Source organism: Canis lupus, chromosome 7 (assembly GCF_048164855.1).
Source record: "Canis lupus baileyi chromosome 7, mCanLup2.hap1, whole genome shotgun sequence".
In the NCBI taxonomy this organism is placed as follows: Eukaryota; Metazoa; Chordata; class Mammalia; order Carnivora; family Canidae; genus Canis; species Canis lupus.
In genome coordinates, this window is record NC_132844.1 from 71499689 (window position 1) to 71519832 (window position 20144).

General features: G+C 53.2%; 4 protein-coding genes and 1 long non-coding RNA gene across 7 annotated transcripts; 1 reads left to right on the forward strand and 4 right to left on the reverse strand.

Annotated features, from left to right (window-relative positions):
• Positions 1-40: 40 nt before the first annotated feature.
• On the reverse strand, positions 41-1530 carry LST1 (leukocyte specific transcript 1). 2 transcript variants are annotated; one of them, XM_072833763.1, is made up of 4 exons: positions 1378-1530; positions 904-1005; positions 724-746; positions 41-254 (listed from the first exon to the last, which is right to left on the reverse strand). In XM_072833763.1, the coding sequence occupies exons 1-4, from the start codon at positions 1403-1405 to the stop codon at positions 120-122; spliced, it is 288 nt and encodes a 95-aa protein (XP_072689864.1). In that variant the 5' UTR covers positions 1406-1530; the 3' UTR covers positions 41-119. The 2 variants fall into 2 exon arrangements, with proteins under 2 accessions (XP_072689864.1, XP_072689866.1); XM_072833765.1 differs by having other exon boundaries at positions 1396-1492.
• A 1756-nt stretch (positions 1531-3286) lies between these two features.
• On the reverse strand, positions 3287-6196 carry LOC140637325 (uncharacterized). Its single transcript, XR_012034500.1, has 3 exons — positions 6107-6196; positions 5315-5609; positions 3287-3715 (listed from the first exon to the last, which is right to left on the reverse strand). It is a non-coding gene; the product is annotated as an uncharacterized lncRNA (long non-coding RNA).
• LTB (lymphotoxin beta) lies at positions 4752-6901 on the forward strand. Of its 2 annotated transcripts, XM_072833757.1 has the most exons (4): positions 4773-5263; positions 5680-5731; positions 5911-5982; positions 6375-6901. In XM_072833757.1, the coding sequence occupies exons 1-4, from the start codon at positions 5099-5101 to the stop codon at positions 6827-6829; spliced, it is 744 nt and encodes a 247-aa protein (XP_072689858.1). In that variant the 5' UTR covers positions 4773-5098; the 3' UTR covers positions 6830-6901. The 2 variants fall into 2 exon arrangements, with proteins under 2 accessions (XP_072689859.1, XP_072689858.1); XM_072833758.1 differs by lacking the exons at positions 5680-5731; positions 6375-6901 and having other exon boundaries at positions 4752-5263.
• Positions 6902-9174: 2273 nt separating this feature from the next.
• TNF (tumor necrosis factor) lies at positions 9175-11910 on the reverse strand. Its single transcript, XM_072831606.1, has 4 exons — positions 11512-11910; positions 10929-10974; positions 10702-10749; positions 9175-10402 (listed from the first exon to the last, which is right to left on the reverse strand). The coding sequence occupies exons 1-4, from the start codon at positions 11695-11697 to the stop codon at positions 9981-9983; spliced, it is 702 nt and encodes a 233-aa protein (XP_072687707.1). The 5' UTR covers positions 11698-11910; the 3' UTR covers positions 9175-9980.
• A 1294-nt stretch (positions 11911-13204) lies between these two features.
• LTA (lymphotoxin alpha) lies at positions 13205-16706 on the reverse strand. The gene is made up of 4 exons (XM_072833777.1): positions 15210-16706; positions 14695-14799; positions 14504-14609; positions 13205-14260 (listed from the first exon to the last, which is right to left on the reverse strand). The coding sequence occupies exons 2-4, from the start codon at positions 14788-14790 to the stop codon at positions 13848-13850; spliced, it is 615 nt and encodes a 204-aa protein (XP_072689878.1). The 5' UTR covers positions 14791-14799; positions 15210-16706; the 3' UTR covers positions 13205-13847.
• Between the last annotated feature and the right edge of the window lie 3438 nt (positions 16707-20144).

The window sequence follows — 20144 nt, forward strand, 5'->3', positions numbered from 1 at the left end:
ATGGAGTTGAATTGGACTGAGAAGACTGAGACACAGAAGGTGGCGAGATCATGGTGTTTACTGCATGGACCACAGGGTCCTCCTGGGTTCAGGGAGGCGGCTGGGGGAGCTCGGGGGGCTTAGTTTTTGGCGATGCAGGCATATTCAGTGCCGGGGTCCTCCTTGGAGCCTTCCCTGTGGCTGAGGTCGGGTCCCTCACGGCAGGGCACGGGCAGCAGAGATGCGTAGTGGAGCTCTTGCTCTGAGAGCTGGGCCTGGGGCCAGGGACAAGGTGCTGCTGGGAGGTGGTTGGAGGAGCCCCCTGGGCCGGCCCTCCCCGCCTCCCCGCAGGCTGCTGCCCAGCCCAGCGCGCCTCACGGCCCCCAGCGCCCCCTGCCCCGCCTCGGCCGCCTAAGGCCCCGCTCCCCCCCCCCCCCCCCCCCCCCGCCTCTTCTCCCCGCAGCTCCAGCTCCGTGGCCCTTACTCTCCCTCTCGTTCTCTAGCCCACTCTCTCTCTCTCTCTCTCTCTCTCTCTCTGGTTCTCTGTCTCTCTGACTCTGTCTCCTCTCTCTTGCCCCCTTTTCCTTTCCCTACACCAGTTCTCTCTTATGTCCCTCTGTCTGCCTCTTCCTCTCCCGCCTCCGCCTCCTTCATGCCCCTGCTTTCCCTCCCCTGTGTCGCCTCGCCTCGCCTCGCGGCCCTCGGCCCGTCCTGCCGCCGTCGCCGCCTCCGGTCCGGACTCACCCAGCTCCTCTCCAGCCTCCTCACTGGAAGAAAAGAAGAAGCTCAGCAGGCCGGCGCCCCCGCCCCGGCCCAGAGGGTGTTTCCTCACTTGCACTCTCCGTCTCGGGGCGGGTGGGATGGGATGGGACAGGGACTTCTGTGAAAGGGGGGGGGGCGAATGAGGGTAAAGGTGGGGCTCACCTTTCCGATGAAGCCGACACAGACAGGCGGACAGAATGAGCACAGCCAGGAGCAGGAGCCCCCCCAGCCCCAAGCTCCCGCCATATAGGTAAGGGCATAAACCTGCAGGGAAGGGGAGACCCGTTTGTCCCTCTGGCTTCCCCCATCCTCCTGCTCATCCTCCTGCTCAGCCTTGGGTGTCTCTGCAACCCCCCCAACAGTTTAGAGGCAGAGAAACATGCTGGGATTCTTCAACCTGGATTGGGTTACCTCACCTCTACCAGAGGTGCCCATCTCTCATGGGTTACCTCAGGCCTACGACCTCAGGCCTACGCATGACGACCGCTCACCCCTCGAAGGCTTCCCACTGCCACCCCTGCTGTCCCTGGGTCTCCCCACAGAGGTCCCTTGCCCACCTACTATGTGTAAAAGTACACATACACTGCCTTTTATCCTCTCTCCCCACCACCCTCCCTGGGCAGAGGGTTTCCTTACCCTCTCTCCATTTCTCACAAACTGTCATTAGGTCCAGCACTGAAGACTGACCCGGAGGTCAGGAAATGTAGCCCTGCTCTGCTCAGCTAAGTGGCCTGGGCCACATCACGTGCCTCAAGTTCCTCATGTGTAAGACGTGGGGCCCTTCATTACAACTGTCCCAAGGCTGAGGAGCCCCACTAATGTGTCAACCCTGATCTGGGCACTTTCCATTTGTCACTGCTAATCCCCACAACATAGGTATCAAAAGGTGCCCCTTTTGCCTGATGAGGAACCCAAACTTGAGTCCAGACTCTTAGGAGCAGGTCCAGCCCAGAAGTGGCACAAATGGCCTTGAACCCCAGAATCTAGAGCACACCCCCCTTCCTCTGCCCTAGACTGATGAGGTGGTTCCTAGGGGCCTCTCCAGCACTGGGTAGTTCTAGGTTCTGGTGAGGGGCTGATGGAAGAGGAGGAACAGGGTTTCCAGTATATGTGTGGACTAGTGAAAAGTGGGGAGGGTGGTATCCAGTGCTACCTGGCAGCTGGGGCCGCCCCTCAGCCAGAGCCACTGAGGAGAGCAGGGCCCCACTTGGCTGGTGTGGAGAGCCACTTCCCACGGGCAGACCCTGCAAGGGCTGAAGTGTGGCATGGAGGAGCGTGTGGGCCCCATAACTTCCCCTCAGGCACTTCCTGCCCTGCAACCACTGGTTCCTGTTTGAGGGCAAAGAGGGGATTGCTGACTTCATGCCACCAGAGCCAGCTGCACTGACCAGGGTCTGGCAACTAGGACCCTCCTAGGTTCAGGAGGAATTGTGGGGTGTGTGTGTGGACTGTGGAGCAGAAACACAGGTGGAGAGGAGGGCCTGAGATAGACATGAGAGGAAGTGGGAGCAGAAGTAGATTGTATTTAATTCTTTGGGGAGCAGAGACAGAGGCTGGACAGCAGGTGCCTCCAGGGCTCAGGGAACCTCAAAAGCCATACTCTCTTCCCTCATTTTAGCTTCACTGTGGGGTGTGGCTGCCCCCCCCCCCCATTTTCCCTACCAGGGTGCCTACTCTCTCCCAGCTTATCCAAAGCTGTGGCCTGCGGGTAGAGACTCCAGACTGGCCAGAGCTGTCTGGGTGGAGAGGTGTTGCCACTTCAGACATTCTTGCCCCTCCTCTGGCTTTACCGTCTCCCCCAGTCTGGATACCTCCCTAGCTTTGTCAGGAGAGGAAATTTGGCTTTGAAGGTTGGGGTTATGACATCTTTCCTTTCAGACTCCTAGGACCATAACCAAGCCTATAATCCCCCTCAGCTCCAGCCAGCCTGCTGAGCCTGCTAGTAGTCCATGAGTGTATACCTTCTCTAGGTACCTTTCCTGATTAACTTTCCCTCAATTACTCCTCACACTGCATCCGCTGTGAGCTCATGATCCCAATGTATATGTGTAGACACACCTCCAGGCTCCCACACCAGAATGGGAGCACTGGTAGTTTGGGGGTAACTTGCCTGGTGTTCTGAGGCTGTATCTAGCAGGGCACTTGACTGACTGATTGATGGACAGAGTCAGAGGCAGCCAGACTAGATGCATAGGAGTACCTCAGTACTGCTGAGAGTCTAGGACAGAAAGCTGATGACAAGTTGGGGTTGGAAAAGAAGAGTAGGCAATCTAGGTGGATTTCCTGTAGGAGGCAGCATTCTGATGTTGAGCACAAAAATAAAAGCCGTGATCTGAGAACTTCTGGACAGTAACCTGGATGAAGGCCTGTTAGTGGCACTGAGATAGAGAAGGAGATGGGTGCTGGAGTCCTTAAGGAGGGTGGAGACTAAAAAATAAAATAAAATAAAATAAAATAAAATAAAATAAAATAAAATAAAATAAAATAAAATAAAATAAAATAAATTAAATTAAATTAAATTAAATTAAATTAAAAAAAAGGAGGGTGGAGACTGGAGAACTCATGTTGAGGGAGGAGGTAAGGTGCCATCCATGCCTGCGTTCATATGCATGTACATTTCCTCCTTCACATTCAGAAACTTTCTGGCATTTCTTCCCTCTCCCCCCATCCACAGTGTCCTCCGTGTTGGACAGCAGGATAAGATTCAGGGTTTTATTTCCCCACACATTTTATTATTAAGATGTTCAAACAGAACAAAATTGAAATAATTTTACAGTGAACATATCCCTACCACCTATATTCTAAAATTGACAGTTTTCTATATTTGCTTTATCACATACCTATCAATCTATCTCATTTTTATGGATACCTTTCAAAGTTGCAGACATCAGTACACATCTTACCTCTAAACCTTTTACCATGCTTATCAGTGATTCGAATCCAGCTTTTATTTCCTCATTTCTTTTTTGGGGTTCTGAGGAAGTTAAGATTTACATACATTAAAATGTAAAAACTCAGGGTGTGTGTGTGTGTGTGTGTGTGTGTGTTTAACTGTCTTGTGGTCAAATCTGTGGAGCCAGACTGCCTGGGTTCAAATCCTGACCCTGCCACTACAGCGTGGCTTTCTATAAGTTCCTTTACCTCTCTGTACCTCAGTTTCTTCGTAGAGTTTTTGTCAGGATTAAAAGAATTACTATATATAAAGTGCATGGATCGGTGGCAAGCACATGCTACGTGCTATTTGTATAACAGCTACATTATTATTACTATTACCTAATTGCAGAGATCTTATTTTTTTTTAATTTTTATTTATTTATGATAGTCACAGAGAGAGAGAGAGAGGCAGAGACACAGGCAGAGGGAGAAGCAGGCTCCATGCACCGGGAGCCCGATGTGGGATTCGATCCCGGGTCTCCAGGATCGCGCCCTGGGCCAAAGGCAGGCACCAAACCGCTGTGCCATCCGGGGATCCCCAGAGATGTTATTAAGAAGGGGACATGATCTGGGACCACCTCCAACTTCCTTGGACCTGGTCTTTCCTCCCTTCAACTCCCACTGCACTGTCTACCATACCATTCATTGCTGCTCTATTTTGCTTCCTCATTCATTCATTTGTCCTTCCTTCATTTATTCATAAACATGGATGGGGCCCACTTTAGACAGTGAAGCTCTTAGGAGTTGGGGCCATGCCCCCATCGCTCTCCTGTCTACACTCTGTGGAGCAAGGGAGGTAATACTCATTTCCATCACTCCTCAGTGAGTCAATAGTCAGTGGGGAGGCTGAGGCCCCTTTCACCTACTATTTCTGTGGATTGGCTTAACTCTGCTTCTCAGCAAGCTCTGGGCGTTAGGGGTAAGTGAGGGGATGGAAGGGGGCATCAATCCAGTGCGAGCATAAGTTCTTCTCAGGGACCCAGATATCCATCCCTCAAGACCTCAGTTTTTGTCCTCCTATTGCAGCGCTTGACCTCAAGGATGTGGATACAGCCCTCCCTCCAGCACCCATCACTGGGGTGTAGAAGAATGCAGACTGCCCTAGAAATGCAGTTGGGTGTTCTCCTCATGCAGCTTTCCTTCCTGCCTTTCTGTAAGCTATCATCTCTCCCCGCTGAGCCAGAAGATCTCTAAGGCCCCCTCCAGCTCTACCCTGCAGGCCTGTCTCTTCACCCCAACTCCTTCCCCAGTTCAGAGAACCTGACATCCAGCTGCCCCACCCCAGCTCTGGGTAAACAGGAAGCTGGGTGAGGGGAGCAGGGGTGTGGGGAAAGTCCCAGCCAGGTGTGTGGGTCTATGGGGAGGGGGTGGCCCCACCCCTTAGGTATGAAAGCCCCCCTGCCCTGGCCCTAGCTCAGTCTCAATGGGGGCACTGTGGCTAGAGGGCTGGGGTAGGAGGCCCCAGGGGAAGGGCTGCCTCCTGCTGGCTGTGGCAGGAGCCACTTCCCTGGTGACCCTGCTGCTGGCTGTGCCTATCACTGTCTTGGCTGTGAGGGCCTTGGTGCCCCAGGAGCCAGGAGGAGGACTGGTGAGTAGATGCAGCCAGCCTTAGAAGGGCTGTATGCTAATGCCCACTTACCTCTCTCGATGCCTGGGGGTCTCTTGTGTCATCCTGCTCAGTTGGCTTGGCTGTGCCTGGTGGGGATGCCTTGTCTGTCTCTTTGCTGGTCCTCCTTCCATGTTCTGTGACGCTATTGTGTCCTGCTAGCTCCAAGCTCCTTCCTGCTTGTGTGGCTATCTCCTCTCCTCTCCCCATCACATCCTCAGCCCTCCATCTCTGACCAAGTCCATATGCCTCACTTGCTGGCGCTCTCAGGGAGATGTGTGCTGGGGATAGGACTGGTGGGAATCCACCTCAGGCCTGGAGCTTGAGTCTGCGATGGGAGGGGTGGGGCTGGCGTCAGCTAAAACTGAACTTTGGGCACTGTGACCCCACCTGCTCAGGTAACCAGGACCGCTGACCCGGGGATGCAAGCCCAGGCCCAGCAGCGATTGGGTAAGAGCAGACCATCTTCCCCTCCCCTGCTCCAGCCTTTCAGGGATGCCCAGGTCCCATCTATCTGCACCCCGATGTACTCTTCCTCTGGAATCCCACCCGGACACCCTGTCCTCTCAGGGGCACCACGCATGGATGACCACCCCGGGCCCCAATAGTGGACTCTTCCCCTCTTCCAGGGTCACAGGAGCTGCCAGAGGAGGAAGCAGAAGCAGATTTCAGTTCCAGGCTCCCCGCCGCCCACCTCATAGGTAAGGACCTCATAGGTGGTCCCAGGGGGCCGGTTCTGCTCGTCACAGTTAGACTCCCTTTGCTCTGCTGTTGCGGGGCTCGGAGTGGGACCTGCATCACCCCCCTGGGCCCTACAGCGCCCACCTTCCTCTCCTCCCGCATCCCAGCCTCTCCCGTCCTGGAGCAGGCAAAACGCGGCTGGGTCTCCGCGCCCCGCCCGGCCCCGCCCCGCCCCCGGGGCCCCAGCCCCTGCCCGTCGTCGCCGCGGCGGGGGCGCCCACGCGCTCTCGGGCCGGCCGCTGCCTGCGGGGGCGTAAACGCCCGCGTGCTGTCCCGGGCGCACCCCGACGTCCCCGGCCCGGCCCGCTCCTCCAGGCCGGCCCCGGGCGCCGACAGGCCCGTCTCTCCGCAGGCGCCTGGACCAAGGGGCAGGGCCTCGGCTGGGAGGCGAAGAAAGAGGAGGCGTTTCTGAGGAGCGGGACGCTGTTCTCGGGCGCCGAGGGGCTGGCGCTCCCCCGGGACGGCCTCTACTACCTCTACTGTCACGTCGGCTACCGGGGCCGGGCGCCCCCTGCCGGCCGGGGCCCGCCCGAGCCCCCGGTGACGCTGCGCAGCCGCCTGTTCCGCGCGGGGGGCGCCTACGGGCCCGGGTCTCCCGAGCTGCTGCTGGAGGGCGCGGAGACCGTCACCCCGGCCCCCGGCCCGGCCCGGGCGCGCGAGTACGGGCCGCTCTGGTACACGAGCGTGGGCTTCGGCGGCCTGGTACAGCTCCGCAGGGGCGAGCGCGTGTACGTCAACATCAGTCACCCCGATATGGTGGACTACCGCCGGGGGAAGACCTTCTTCGGGGCGGTGATGGTGGGCTGAGGCCGGGGAAGTGTAGGGGCCCGTCTGGAATCTGCTGGCGAGCCCCAAGAGAATAAAGTCCGTAAAGCTCTAGTGCTGCCAAACACAGGTGCCGCGCTGCGCCCGGGTCTTGTCGGGGCGCTACACAGGTGTCCCCACAGGCTCTCTTTTTCTGGTTGCTTGAAACAATTCGTATCCCTTCCTCTGGCCTCTGCCCTCTGAGAAGCCCATCTGCTCGGTTCCCACCCACCTCCTGCCTCTGAATGAACTTGCCCCAGCATTACTAGCCCAGTGGGAAGGGGGAAGAAGGGCATCTCCTCAAACCCCGAAGCATCTCCAAGCACCTTCTTCTCAGAGCCACCTGGTCCTCCCCAGACTCCACAGGGCAGGCTTTTCTCTGGCGTCCCTCTCATCAGAGAGCAGGATGGTGACAGGGGAAGGTTAGCAGCTTCCCCAGAGCAACAGGGCTGGGGGAGAAGGAATGAAGCCCTGAGGGCCTAGCACTTCTTCCCTGCTGCCCAAAGGCCCCTTCAGCCACTACCCAGTCAACTGCCCTCCAAAGAAAAACTTATAGCTCATTGGGTGTGAGGGAGGAGGTGGAAAGATAGGGGCTGGGTAAGCCTGGAGAGGAAAGGGAGGAGGAAACTCTGGGACCACTGGCCCTGTCCAGGGTGAGATGGAAAGTCCTCACCCCTCGTTCACACTTCAGGTCTGCTTTCCATATATCATTGGCAAGTGTGGGGGCCCCAGGGCGAGTAACAGCAGTCCCCTCACCCCATGCACCCCATGACCGACTTTCAGCTCTCGGCTGGAGGAGGCCCTATCTAGGTCACTCCAGTGAGCCATCCCACCCCTGCGTCATACCACACAGTTTTCCCCTTCCTGCCAGAGCTGTCGGGCTTGAATCCAGTGGGGCTCCCACCCTCTGGATCTTCGACTGTCTCCAGAAGAACCAGGAATTCCTTTTTTTATTTTTTAAAGATTTTGTTCATTTATTCATGAGAGAGAGAGAGAGAGGCAGAGACACAGGTAGAGGGAGAAGCAGGCTCCAGGCAGGGAGCCCAACATGGGTCTCGATCTCGAGTTCCGGGATCACGCCCTGGGCTGAAGGCGGCGCTAAACCGCTGAGCCACCTGGGCTGCCCAGGAACTAGGAATTCCTGAGGAGAGAGGGCCCTTTTCTCTTTCCAGCCCATCTACCTCATGACCCTCCCTCATATTCACCAAGAACATCTGTGAGAGCTGCTATGTGAGTCCTTCACCCGTATCCTATTCCTGTTTCTGAATTTTCTTTCGTCTCTTCAATTCCACTCACTGAGAGATGAAAGCAGATAGAAAGTCAGAATTCACTGAGTGGTTACTATGCCAAGTGCTATGCTACGTGCTCAGATGTAGCTTGGGCCTTCTCTTCTTTTGTGGACCCATTTGCGGGATGTGTTTCTGTCTTTGGTGGGTAGATGAGGCAGAGTAACTGGTTCATGTTGTACAGTTAGGGCTGCTGGGGAGCCTAGGATCAGGCGATCTGAATATCTGGAAGTCCTTTGGCTGTGATTCAGATGCCTGAGAATGTGGCCCTTCCCAGACTCTCCTACAGGCAGCAACAGCAGGAAACCTCACCTGAGCATTTCAGGTGCAGGACTTCCCCATTGGAATTCCCAGAGTTGGAAATTCCCACGCCCTGAGGGAGAGGTATTAGGTTCAGGCTTCAGTTTCCTGGGGGAGGGGCCTGTTTGACAGGGCTTTGTTATACGGAGGGTCTCCTGAGCCTCAGTAGTCCTGTGAGTGGGGACCGTGTTCAGGGATCATTTATTTTTTATTTTTTAAAAAATATTTTATTTATTTATTCATGAGAGACATAGAGAGAGACAGAGAGAGGCAGAGACACAGGCAGAGGGAGAAGCAGGCTCCATGCAGGGAGTCCAACACAGAACTCGATCCCAGGTCTCCAGGATCACGCCCTGGGCTGAAGGCAGCACTAAACCGCTGAGCCACCTAGGTGCCTAGGGATCATTTAAAAAATAAAAACAAAAACAAACTCTTCTCTGCATTTTTTATATGGATTCAGGGATTTAAAAAAAATTCTTCATCTATTTGAGAGAGAGAACGCACACGTGTGAGTGAGCAGAGGGAGAGGCAGAGAGAGAGGAAGAGAAGCGGACTCCCTGCAGAGACATGGGGCTCGATCCCACCAGCCTGAGATCACAACCTGAGCCAAAAATCAGAAGTCAGAGGCTCAACCCACTGGATGAGCTACCTAGGCGCCCCAGGTTCAAGGATCTGAAGGCTTATAGAGAGAGGACTTCAGGGAGTGGCCTCCCACCCCGGAGGAGAGGAAGATTCAGAATTAATTCCAAGAAAGAGACTGTGTTTCTTTTTCAAGCACATTTTATTTCTCGCCACTGACCAGTAGGGCGATTACAGACATAACTCCCCTGGGGAGCAGAGGTTCCACGATGTAGCGACAGTCAGTCACCAAATCAGCATTGTTTAGATAACTCTATCAGATAAATATTTTTGAAAAACATAAGCAAAAGGAGGCACAGAGGCCAGGAGGCCAGGTGGGAACAGCCTAGAGTTCAGCTCCGTTTTCACAGAAAACACGTCTGAGCCAAGGCAGCCCCTACGTTCGGTCTTCCAGGACACCCCAACTTCCCAAATAAATACATCCATCAGTAAATAAATAAATAATAAATAAATAATAAATAATCACAAGTGCAAACATAAATAGGAAGAGCTGGCTCCACGTGGGAGTCACTGGGCTTTCCTTCTCAGGAAGAGTCTGGGAACATATGACGAAAGGGAGGTGTGAGATCCACTCATGTCAGATTCTAGTTGAGATCTTCTCAAGGGTTGTTCTGAAGTGTTCTAGCCAGAACTGAAGGTTCCCTGACCCCTACATTCCAAGAATTCCAAGTTGCATTCAGGGATCCAAACCTGAGGTCTCCAGTGAGTGCTGGAAGCCCTGGTTTGAATTCTTGGTGGTGGCCAGTGCTGTGTCATGTCATCGGGGTCTCACATCCCTGGATCTTAGGTTTCTAAGTGTCGTTTAAAGTTCTAAGCTTGAGGCCCAGCCCTGAGCCCTTAATTCTCTTTCTAAGCCTGAAGGGGGTGAGGGGTCAGAGGAAGTGAGTGATCAAAGGGTCGGTTTGGGCAAGAATGGACGTCCTACCCCCTTACAGGGCAATGATTCCAAAGTACACCTGCCCGGACTCGGCAAAGTCCAGATAGTTAGGCAGATTGATCTCAGCGCTGAGTCGATCACCCTTCTCCAGTTGGAAGACCCCTCCCAGGTAGATGGGCTCGTACCAGGGCTTGGCCTCGGTCCCCTCTGGGGTCTCCCTTTGGCAAGGGCTCTTGATGGCAGAGAGTAGGTTGACCTTTGTCTGGTAGGAGACGGCGAAGCGGCTGATGGTGTGGGTGAGGAGCACATGGGTGGAAGGGCACCCTTGGCCCTTGAAGAGGACCTGGGAGTAGATGAGGTACAACCCATCTGACGGCACTATCAGCTGGTTGTCTGTCAGCTCCACGCCGTTGGCCAGGAGGGCATTGGCACGTCGGCTCAGCCACTGGAGCTGCCCCTCAGCTTCGGGGTTTGCTGGAGGGAAGAAGAGAAGGAGAGAGGGGTGAGTCAGTGTGACCCCTGTCAGTTCCACTCTCCACATCCTGGCCCTCGGGTTCTGCCCCCCCCCCCCACATCCGGTTCCTGTCCCCTCTGCCTTCCCACATACCATCTGGCCATGAGATTCTGAGTATCCGCCTCAAGGCCAGTGAGTCCCTCTCATACCATCTCTAAGGTCTGTTTACCCTCAGCCTGGGGTCAGCCCCCAAATCCTATCCCTCAATAGCCGATGTGCTTCCCCATCCCCCACCCAGTTGCCTCCGCAGAGCTCTTACCTACAACATGAGCTACTGGCTTGTCACTTGGGGTTCGAGAAGATGATTCTGAGGAGGGAAGAGGAAAGAAAATGGTGAGATCCTTAAGCTTCCTGGAAAAGATCCCACTACTTTGACCTCCATGCCTCCTCCCCTCAAACAAGTGCCTGAATCTCCCTCCTGCTTCTCTCCCAGGATTCACTCCCACACAAGGTCAGAATGAGGAGAGAGGCTTTGGAGATACTTACTGACTGTCTGGGCAAGAGGGCTGATTAGTTGGAGGCCATTTGGGAGCTGTTGGGGAGAAGAAGGAGGTTTAGCATCAGAGCAAGTCACCCCTGTAGGAGAAACAGCTTATGCAGCTCAGACTTTAGTTTTCTCTCCCATCCATCCCTTGTCCATTCATCCATATCACAACACTTTCGCGGAGTGGCTTCCATGAGCCAGACACCTTCATCTTTCCTTATCTCTTTTCTCACATTTTTCCTTATCTCTCTCTCATATTGTCCATATCTTTCTGTCTCACCATCTTTATTCATATCACTTGTTCTGTCCCCATCTCTCTACCCACACCCCACATCTCTCCACACATCTCTCTTTACATATGTCTGTCTGCATGCTCATTCATTCATCATTCATTCATTCATTCATTCATTCAAGAAGCAATCCATGAGCATCTTCCATGTGCTCCTCGCTCTCCCTCTTCCATCTCTCCCCATATCTCCTTCTGCCTCCCCATCTTTCTCCACATTTTCCTCTCTCAATGGTCCCCACCAGCACCACCACCCTCCCTGGCGGGAGAATGAGCCAAGTCCTCCGTGGGGCACTCACCTCTTCCCTCTGGGGGCCGATCACTCCAAAGTGCAGCAGGCAGAAGAGTGTGGTGGCCCCTGCGACGAGGAGGAAGGAGAAGAGGCTGAGGCAGAAGCACCTTCTGGAGCCCGGGGGGCCCCCCGCCTTCTTGGGGAGCGGCTCCTCGGCCAGCTCCACGTCCCGGATCATGCTTTCAGTGCTCATGGTGTGCTTCTGAGAGGGGCTCAAGTCCAGTGGGGAGACGGTAGAGCCCTGGGGCCTTGTATATTAGAGGGAGAGAATCGCCTGGCTGCTTGTCTGGGGGGGCGTCGTCTGAGAAGTTATTTCCAGGGGCCTCTGGAGTTGCGTGCTCTCTCCCCGCTGGTCCCCTGGTGTCCTCGCTGAGGGAGCTCCTGCTGGCTGGGTGTGCAAACAGCTGCATTTATATACCCGCGGGGCGAGAGGAGGGCGGGGAAAGGCTCTCAATCAAGCAGCGGAAAACTTCCTTGGTGGAGAAACCCATGAGCTCATCTGGAGGAAGCGGTGGGGCCCTACACCTTCGGTCTCGGTTTCTTCTCCATCGTGGGGGCGGGGGTTTGGAAAGTTGGGGACACCCAGGCATCAAGGATACTTCCTACTCGCCCCCCTCGGATTCTGAGGGAGACTTCCTGGGCCAGTCACTGCTGTGTACATTGTGTAGGACCCTGGAGACTGGACCCCAGTTTCCCTCTGCCCCCAATTCCCATTCCCTCCATTTTTTTCCTGAGGTTCAGGTCTGCGGCCTGTTTTCCTCTGATTTCCAGACTGGACTTGGTAGGTATAGAGCCAGAAAGGTGCAAGGGGTGGGGCTTCAGAAAGCTGAGTCCTTGGTGGGGAGAGAGCTTGGAGGGGGAGCTATGCAGGGTCCTGACACGTGTGTTGGGTCCCTGGGGGGGGGGGGGAGGGAGCTTGAGAGAAGGGAGCATGAGGCTGGAGATGTGGATGGGATCCCTGATGGGCTGGGGAGGGGCGGTAAATGGCAGGGACCCACCCGGGGCAGCCCCTGTGGGAGCGAAATCAAGCCTGGGAATTCACCCCACGAGGGCAGGCTTCTCCTTTCATTCTGACCGGGAACTGAGCAGTGCTGGTTTCAGTCTTGGCTTCCAAGGGACTCTGAGCCCCGATTTTTGCATGAGCTCTCCTCTGTCAGAGCTCCTGTGTGTGGCCTTGTGTCCCAAAGAACTCCATGCCCCCAGATTTCTGGAGATAGCCCTAGCCGTCAGAGCCCCTCTGTGTGACCGTGACCATGTCTCCTAAAATGTCTCCCATGTTCCCCACCCCCCTAACCTGGGGGTCTCCCATTCCTTAGGGCCCTTGCACAGCCATTCTTCCAGAGGGTCCCTGTGCCCAGCCTTCGGTGTGGTCGCTTCTCCCCAGAGGACTCCTGTAATCCCTTTTCCTCTGAGCCTCCACACTTAGCCGTCTGAGCCCACCGGGCCCTGACCTCCACTCCTGCAGACCTTGGGCTCTTATTTTTCCTTTCTCTTCCCAGCTTATCCTTCAGTTTCCCTGAGCAGTCTGGCTGCCTCACCCCTGTGATCCTGCCACATCCCCCCTCGCCCCCCAAGCTCCTTAGGCCCCTTCATCTCCTTGCAGCTCCACAGTTACTGTCTCTTCTGAGGCCCCTGTCCCCCTTCCATTTCTTTGAGACCAGGAAAATTCTCCCCTCCCAGACAGACAGACATAGACAGCATTTCAGAGAAAAGAGGTTTATTGGGCTTCGTTGAAGGTGCAGATGTCTCCTCATGGGATGTCTAGTCAAGCAGTGGTTGATCTGAAGAGTCCTTTGCTTCCTTCTAGAGCTCCCTGGTGTCTCAGACATGCTTGGTTTCTCTTTCACTGGGTTATCCTTATGCCGATGTTCTCTTGCTCTTCATCTCTTGGGCATATTTCTCTCTCTCTCTCTCTCTCTCTCTTCTGGTGGACTTCTATTATTTCCTTCCCTCCATTCTCCATAAATAAATAATTTAATTTTTCCCCTTCATAAATAATCCCCCCTCCCCTGCCTTCTGTTATCCACCCAAGCTCCTCCTGGTGTCTGCCCCCTCCATGTCCATGGCTAGGTCCTCCTTAGACTGGTAGGACAGTTGGAGAACCGGCAGGAATTTCTAGGCAGAACTCGAACTCCTCAGCCTAGCATTGGGGTATGCTGAAGGGAGGTATGGTCCCCTGGAGTGCCTTAGAATTCCTTCTTTGGAAGCTCCAGGTAACTCGAGCAGGGGAGACTTGAGGCTATTGGAAGGGTCAAAAGAGAGGCACGGTGACCCTTGAAGTGGTCAGAATGGAGGCAAAATGGGGAAAAGGTCTTGAAACCAATTTTTTTTTTCTGGATTTTTCTACAGAGCGAAGGCTCCAAAGAAGACACTACTGGGGCTGAGGAGTAGGTGGGAGATGCCATCGGTGTGAGTGGATAGCTGGTCTCCCTGGGTAAGCAGGAACACAGCTCCCTGGTACACAGAGCGCACCCAAGGTCCCTGTGGCCCTGGGCACACAGACTTCTGAGCACTGAGGAGAGGCACATGGAAGGGGTACTGGGAGGAAAAGAGCTGGACCTCATGGGCCAGGTAGAGTGGGGTGGGGGTGGCCTTGGGGAAGCAGCCTTCCCCTGAGAAGACCACCTGGGAGTAGACAAAGTAGAGGCCACTGGTGGGGACCAGGAGGGAATTGTTGCTCAGAGAGAAGCCATGGCGGAGGAAGGCACGATCCGTGTTTGCTCTCCAGCGCAGCGAGTTCTGGATGCTGGGGTCTCCTAGGAGGAGAAAGAGGGAACAGGAGGGGTCAAGAACCTGGGGTGTCAGCAGTCTTAAACCCTGAGGAAGTAGGTACTGGGCTGAGTTCCTGGGGGTGGCTGGGAGGACAGATGGGAGTGGGATACCTCTATGTGGGAGGGTGGGGGAAGTTAGGGGAGAAGTGCACTAGATGCTTGGTCCCTTGAAGGGGGTGTGGGAGGAGAGTTGGGAGCCACATGTCCAGAGCGCCAGGTGCTGTTTACCAATAAGATGAGCAGCAGGTTTGAGGGTGCCTTGTATGAAGTGCTTCTGAGGGTGCTGGTAGGCAGTCCGGGCAGCCGAGGGTGAGATGCCGACACCAGGAAACCCCTAGAGGACAAAAGGGTGGAGGGTGGCTTAAGGCCCAAAGTGTGGCTGGACAACCCCTGCAGCCCCCATTCTCCTGCTGCCTCACCTGGGCCCCAGGCGGCAGTCCCAGCAGCAGCCCCAGGAGGAGGAGGACGGGGGCGCTGCGCACCCTCAGGAGGTAGAGCCTTCCAGGTGGTGTCATGGGGAGAACCTGCAGGGAGAGAGCCGGTGAGTGGTGCGCCGCGCGGTGAGCGTGAGCGGGGCGGGGCTGGGGGGCGGAGGACGGGCCTCCCGCCGGCGGACAGAGCCCGGGAGAGACCGGGCAGCGAGAGAAGGGAACAGGATGCAGTCAGGGAAAGCCCGGCTGAACAAGGGGGGCACAGAAAGAGAAACAGACACGAGAGGGGAACAGAGAGGTATGTGGTAGAAACAGAGAACGTGTGACAGAGACAGAGAAGAAAGTCTGATTGATGAAGCATCAGAGGGAGGGGAACAAACCGACAGTGAACCCACCCAGGCCCAGCCCCAGGCAGGAGGTACTGGGGGGCTGGGGCGCAGGCAGAGGGGCAGAGTGCCCAGCGGGGTCTGCCACCCACGGGGACGACGGGCGGAGAGTCTCACCTGCTAGGCTGGGTGCCTGGGCCGGACGCCTGGGTCCCCTTTATAGAGGAAGCGGCAGTGGCAGCGTGGCAGGCGGGCGGGTTCTAGGCCCCTGGCTGGGCCCGGGGAAGCCCCCAGGGCTTAGAAGATGCTGCCGTTTCAGTCGAAGGCAGGAAAGGCTGAGGCCTAGGACTGAACCACAGGCTGGGGGCTCAGACGACTGAGTTCTGGGAAAGGGAGCAGGTCAGGGGAACCGTGGGCTGGGAGGGCCAGGGAGCGGGGTCAGGCCCAGGAGTTCCAGAGAAGGGACAGTCAATTCGGAGAGGAGGAAGGGAGCAGCTGGGGCGTGGGCTGGAGGCCAGGTTCCTTGAAGAGCCATTATATAGAACACCTCTGCACCATTGATCACAGGCTACTCTCTGTGCCCATTTCCTCCTCGTATACCCCCAGCCTTGTCCCAAATGGTTCAAATCACACTTGTCCCCGTGTGTGTACTTTCCTGGCCGTCTGGCAGGTTTTAGATCAAGAAGTTGCATTATATATCCCTTTGCCTGGGACATTCTGGTTGATGCCTGTTGTCCTGGTGAAAATGTTCATGGATCTCCCTTTTGCTCTCAAAAGTGTCCTGGTTTGGGAGATGAATGTCATGGTTCCCCTACTTAGGGATATTGCCTTGGGCTCACATATGATGAAGTCTCATCTCACTCGTGAAGAATGTCCTTCACCTCACCCCACCTTAGGTGACCTCCATAGATCAGATTTTTTTTTTTTTAAGATTTTTATTGATTTATTCATGAGAAACAGAGAAAGAGAGAGAGAGAGAGGCAGAGACACAGGCAGAGGGAGAAGCAGGCTCCCCATGGGGAGCCTGATGCAGGACTCGTCCCCAGGACCCCAGGATCATTATTTGAGCTAAAAGTAGATACTCACCCACTGAGCCACCCAGGTGCCCCAGGTTTTTTTTTTTTTAATATTTTATTTATTCATTTATTTAGGTGGGGGAGGTGGGGAGAGTGTGTGAACAGGGTGAGGGGCAGAAGGAGAGGGAGAAACAGAATCCCAACTAAGCAGACTCCCTGCCAAGCGTGGAGCTTGAAGTGGGGCTTGATTCCAAGACCTCAAGATCATGACCGAACTGAAACCAAGAGCTGGATGCTTAACTAGATGAGCCACCCAGGCGCACCCCCCCACTCCAGATCGGATTTATATAACGGCAAACAAACACACACTCTGGGATTAAGGAATGTAGCAACTTCCAAAGTTCTCTACAGGGAGGGAAGGCAGGAGGAGCTTGAGGGTACTGAGCTAGGGTCAACTCTGAAAGACTCGTCTGGAAGCTGCATTTGCAGCACCAGTATAATGTTTAAGATTTCCCCCTTTTGGGATCCCTGAGTGGCGCAGCGGTTTGGCGCCTGCCTTTGGCCCAGGGCGCGATCCTGGAGACCCGGGATCGAATCCCACGTCGGGCTCCCGGTGCATGGAGCCTGCTTCTCCCTCTGCCCCTCTCTCTCTCTCTCTCTCTCTGACTATCATAAAGAAATAAAAATTAAAAAAAAAAAAAAAAAGATTTCCCCCTTTTACCTTGGGTACAGTAAGGTACGTATCTGTTAAATTTACAGCCTGATGAGCTTTTCCATCTGTTCATGTAGTCACCACCCAGTTCAACATATTTTTGGGTCTATAAAAGGTTCTCTCATGCTCCCTCCCAGTTGATAACCTCTAAAGATAACCAACCACTTTCTGACCTCTATCACCATAGATTAGTTGTCTCTGCTTTTGAATGTCATATAAATGAAGTCATACAGAATGTACTTGTTGGGTTTGGCTTCTTTCACTCAACATGATGTTTGTGAGATCCATCCATGTGATTTGCATGTTCAGTATGTTGTTTTTGTTGTTGCTTTTCATTATGATGCAGCAATCTATTGTGTGAATATACTCTAACTTATTTGCCCATTTTTCTGTTGAGAGACATTTGGTTTGTTTCTAGTTTTTGGTTACTCTGAAAGATGTCGATATGAACATTCTGATGCATGAGCCAGTTTTCACTTAATTTGTATGTAAAAAAAAGCAAGGTTTCTAAATATAATTTAAAAAAATTTTTTTTAAATATGATTTTTAAAATATGATTTTTAAAAAAGATTTTATTTATTTATTCATGAGAGACACAGAGAGAGGGGCAGAGACGTAGGCAGAGGGAGAAGCAGGCTCCATGAGGGAGCCCGATGTGGGACTCGATCCCAGGACTGTGGGATCACACCCTGAGCCAAAGGCAGGTGCCCAACTGCTGAGCCACCCAGGCATCCCTCTAAGTATGATTTTATCCATGTTTTAGAAGACTGAGAAAATCACAACTGGCTTTCTCAAGTATCACCATTTTTATTGGTGTTGTTATGCTTTCATCTTGAGGGTTTTATTTATTTTATTTTATTTTTAAAGATTTTATTTACTTATTCATGAGAGACAGAGAGAGGCAGAGACAGGAGAAGCAGGCTCCACACAAGGAGCCCAAATGGGACTCGATCCCAGGACTCTGGGATCACGCATGTCCTGAGCGGAAGGCAGATGCTAAACCTCATCTTTGAGGGTTTTAAATGGCTAAAGTCCCCCCACCCCCACTATGGCATTGGGCATATTGCTGTTCTCCTCTGGCACAAAGGTTCTGAGTGGTCTTGGTGCCCTGTGGCACACATAAGTAGCATTCAGGGTTTGTATCAGTCATTTCTCCTGCTTTCCTCCCCCTTCTTTTTTTTTTTTTTTTAAAGATTTTATTTATTTATTCATGATAGACATAGAGAGAGATTGAGGCAGAGACAGGAGAGGGAGAAGCAGGCTCCATACCAGGAGCCCGACGTGGGTCTCAATCCCGAGACTCCAGGATCGCGCCCTGGACTGAAGGCAGGCGCTAAACCGCCACCGAGCCACCCAGGGATCCCCTTTCCTCCCCCTTCTTGAGGCTCTTTGTCTTTCATGCCTTCCTGGTCCAATAAGAGTATTATTTCTTTTCATTCTCCTTCTACCTCTTTAGCTTTCTCTCTATTTCACAAATGTTTATTGAGCATATTGCACAAGGCATCAAGGTTACAGGTTTGAAAGACGGTCCCCATGACCTCTAGGAGCTCAAAGACCAGTGTGGAAAATAGGAAAGTTACCAGATATTGCAATAAAAAGTGTGATAGTGGGCTTATGGCAGTCCATAGAAAAGCCGTTGAACTTGGCCTGGGGGTGGGTGGGTGTCAGGCATTAACTGTGGAGAGACAGCCTGAGCAGGACATAAGGGAGAGGGAGAGGGAGAATCTTAAGCAGGCTCCACATTCAGTAGAGCCCAACATGGGGCTTGACCTCACGACCCTGAGATCATGACCTGAGCCAAAATCAAGAGTCAGGTGCTTAACCAACTGAGCCACCCAGACACCCCTTCATAAGCACTTTAGTAGCACTTGGTGTTCTACCAAGAAGATCTTGAAAAACTTGATTTGGGTAAACTCAATGGTCTCATTCTTAGGGCTTTCTTCTAGGTCGCCATACATTGCAGGAGAGTTATGTAGCCAAAAGAGGCCTTCTCCCTTGCCATCTAACCTCAAAAAGCCCTCAGTATTTCTCAATCCTTCTTTCTTGATTCCCCATTACAGTCCTGTGGGTTCTCTATCTTAGATGTTCTAAATCTCTGTGCCTGTTACACCTCAACTTTACCTCTTCACTCTCAATTGGTGATGCTGTCATCTATTTCATTGAGCTCTGGCCATCCAAGCTGAATTTCTTCACTTTTTTTTTTTCTTTCACTTTATTCACACTTTGGGTACAAATAGAAGGGGCAGAGATGAGGCTTGCGAGGGAAGCTGAGAACACATTCTGAAGGGTTTAAAACCAAGAAAAGTTTTTGTTTCATTCTAACAATGATGGGAAGCCACCAAAATTTTTAAGTGAGAGAGGGACTCACTTGGTACATCAGAAAAATGAGTCTAGAAGCTGCATGAAGAATGGATTAGTGTACAGGAATTGAGGGGCTGGAGGGAAAAGCAAAATGTGGAGAGCAGTCAGGAAAATTGTGTAATAATCCAGCAAGGAGATAACAAAATGAGGAGGCAGCAGGAGGACAGAAAGGACAAGAGAGTTTCTAGGAAAAATCTACAGGTCTTGGGGGCTGACCAGATGTGATGGAGGAAGAGTAGCCATAGATGTCCCTTTTAATTATCTTGGTCTGGGAGGGGGACTGGCTCAGTCAATTAAACATCAAACTCTTGGTTTCCACTCGGGTTGTGATCTCAGGGTTGTGAGCTGGAGTTCTATGTTGGACTCCATGCTCAATGAGGAGTTTGCTTGAGTTCTCTCACTCCCTCTCTCTCGGCCCCTCCCCTGAGCTCTTGCGTACGCTCTCTCTCTAATAAAGAAATCAATCTTAAAAAAAAAAAATCTTAGTCTGTAACTTGGCTTCTTCTTAATTCTTTTAACCTACTGTCTCTGTCTTTTTTTTTTTTTTTATGATAATCACAGAGAGAGAGAGACACACACACACACAGGCAGAGGGAGAAGCAGGCTCCATGCACCGGGAGCCCGACGTGGGATTCAATCCCGGGTCTCCAGGATCGTGCCCTGGGCCAAAGGCAGGCGCCAAACCGCTGCACCACCCAGGGATCCCTAACCTACTGTCTCTTATGTCACTGTTAGTTTCCCTCTTGGTCTCTGCTCCTTTCCTTTCCTCTGTGTGTGTGTCTCTCTCTCTGGGGTTCCTTTTCCTTCCTGTTGTCTCTTTCTGCGTCTCTAATGGTAGGAGCTGATGGACTAAGTGACCTCAGTTATATTAAAATATAAAACAGTGTTGCAATTAATGGTGAGAAACCGAGAAAGGGAGAAACTTAGGTCAGAGAGGAAGACAGGGCATTGAGGAACAAAAAGGGGAAGGCAAGGAGTGATAGGACATGAGAGACAGAGAGGAAGGAAGGGCAAGACTGGGCT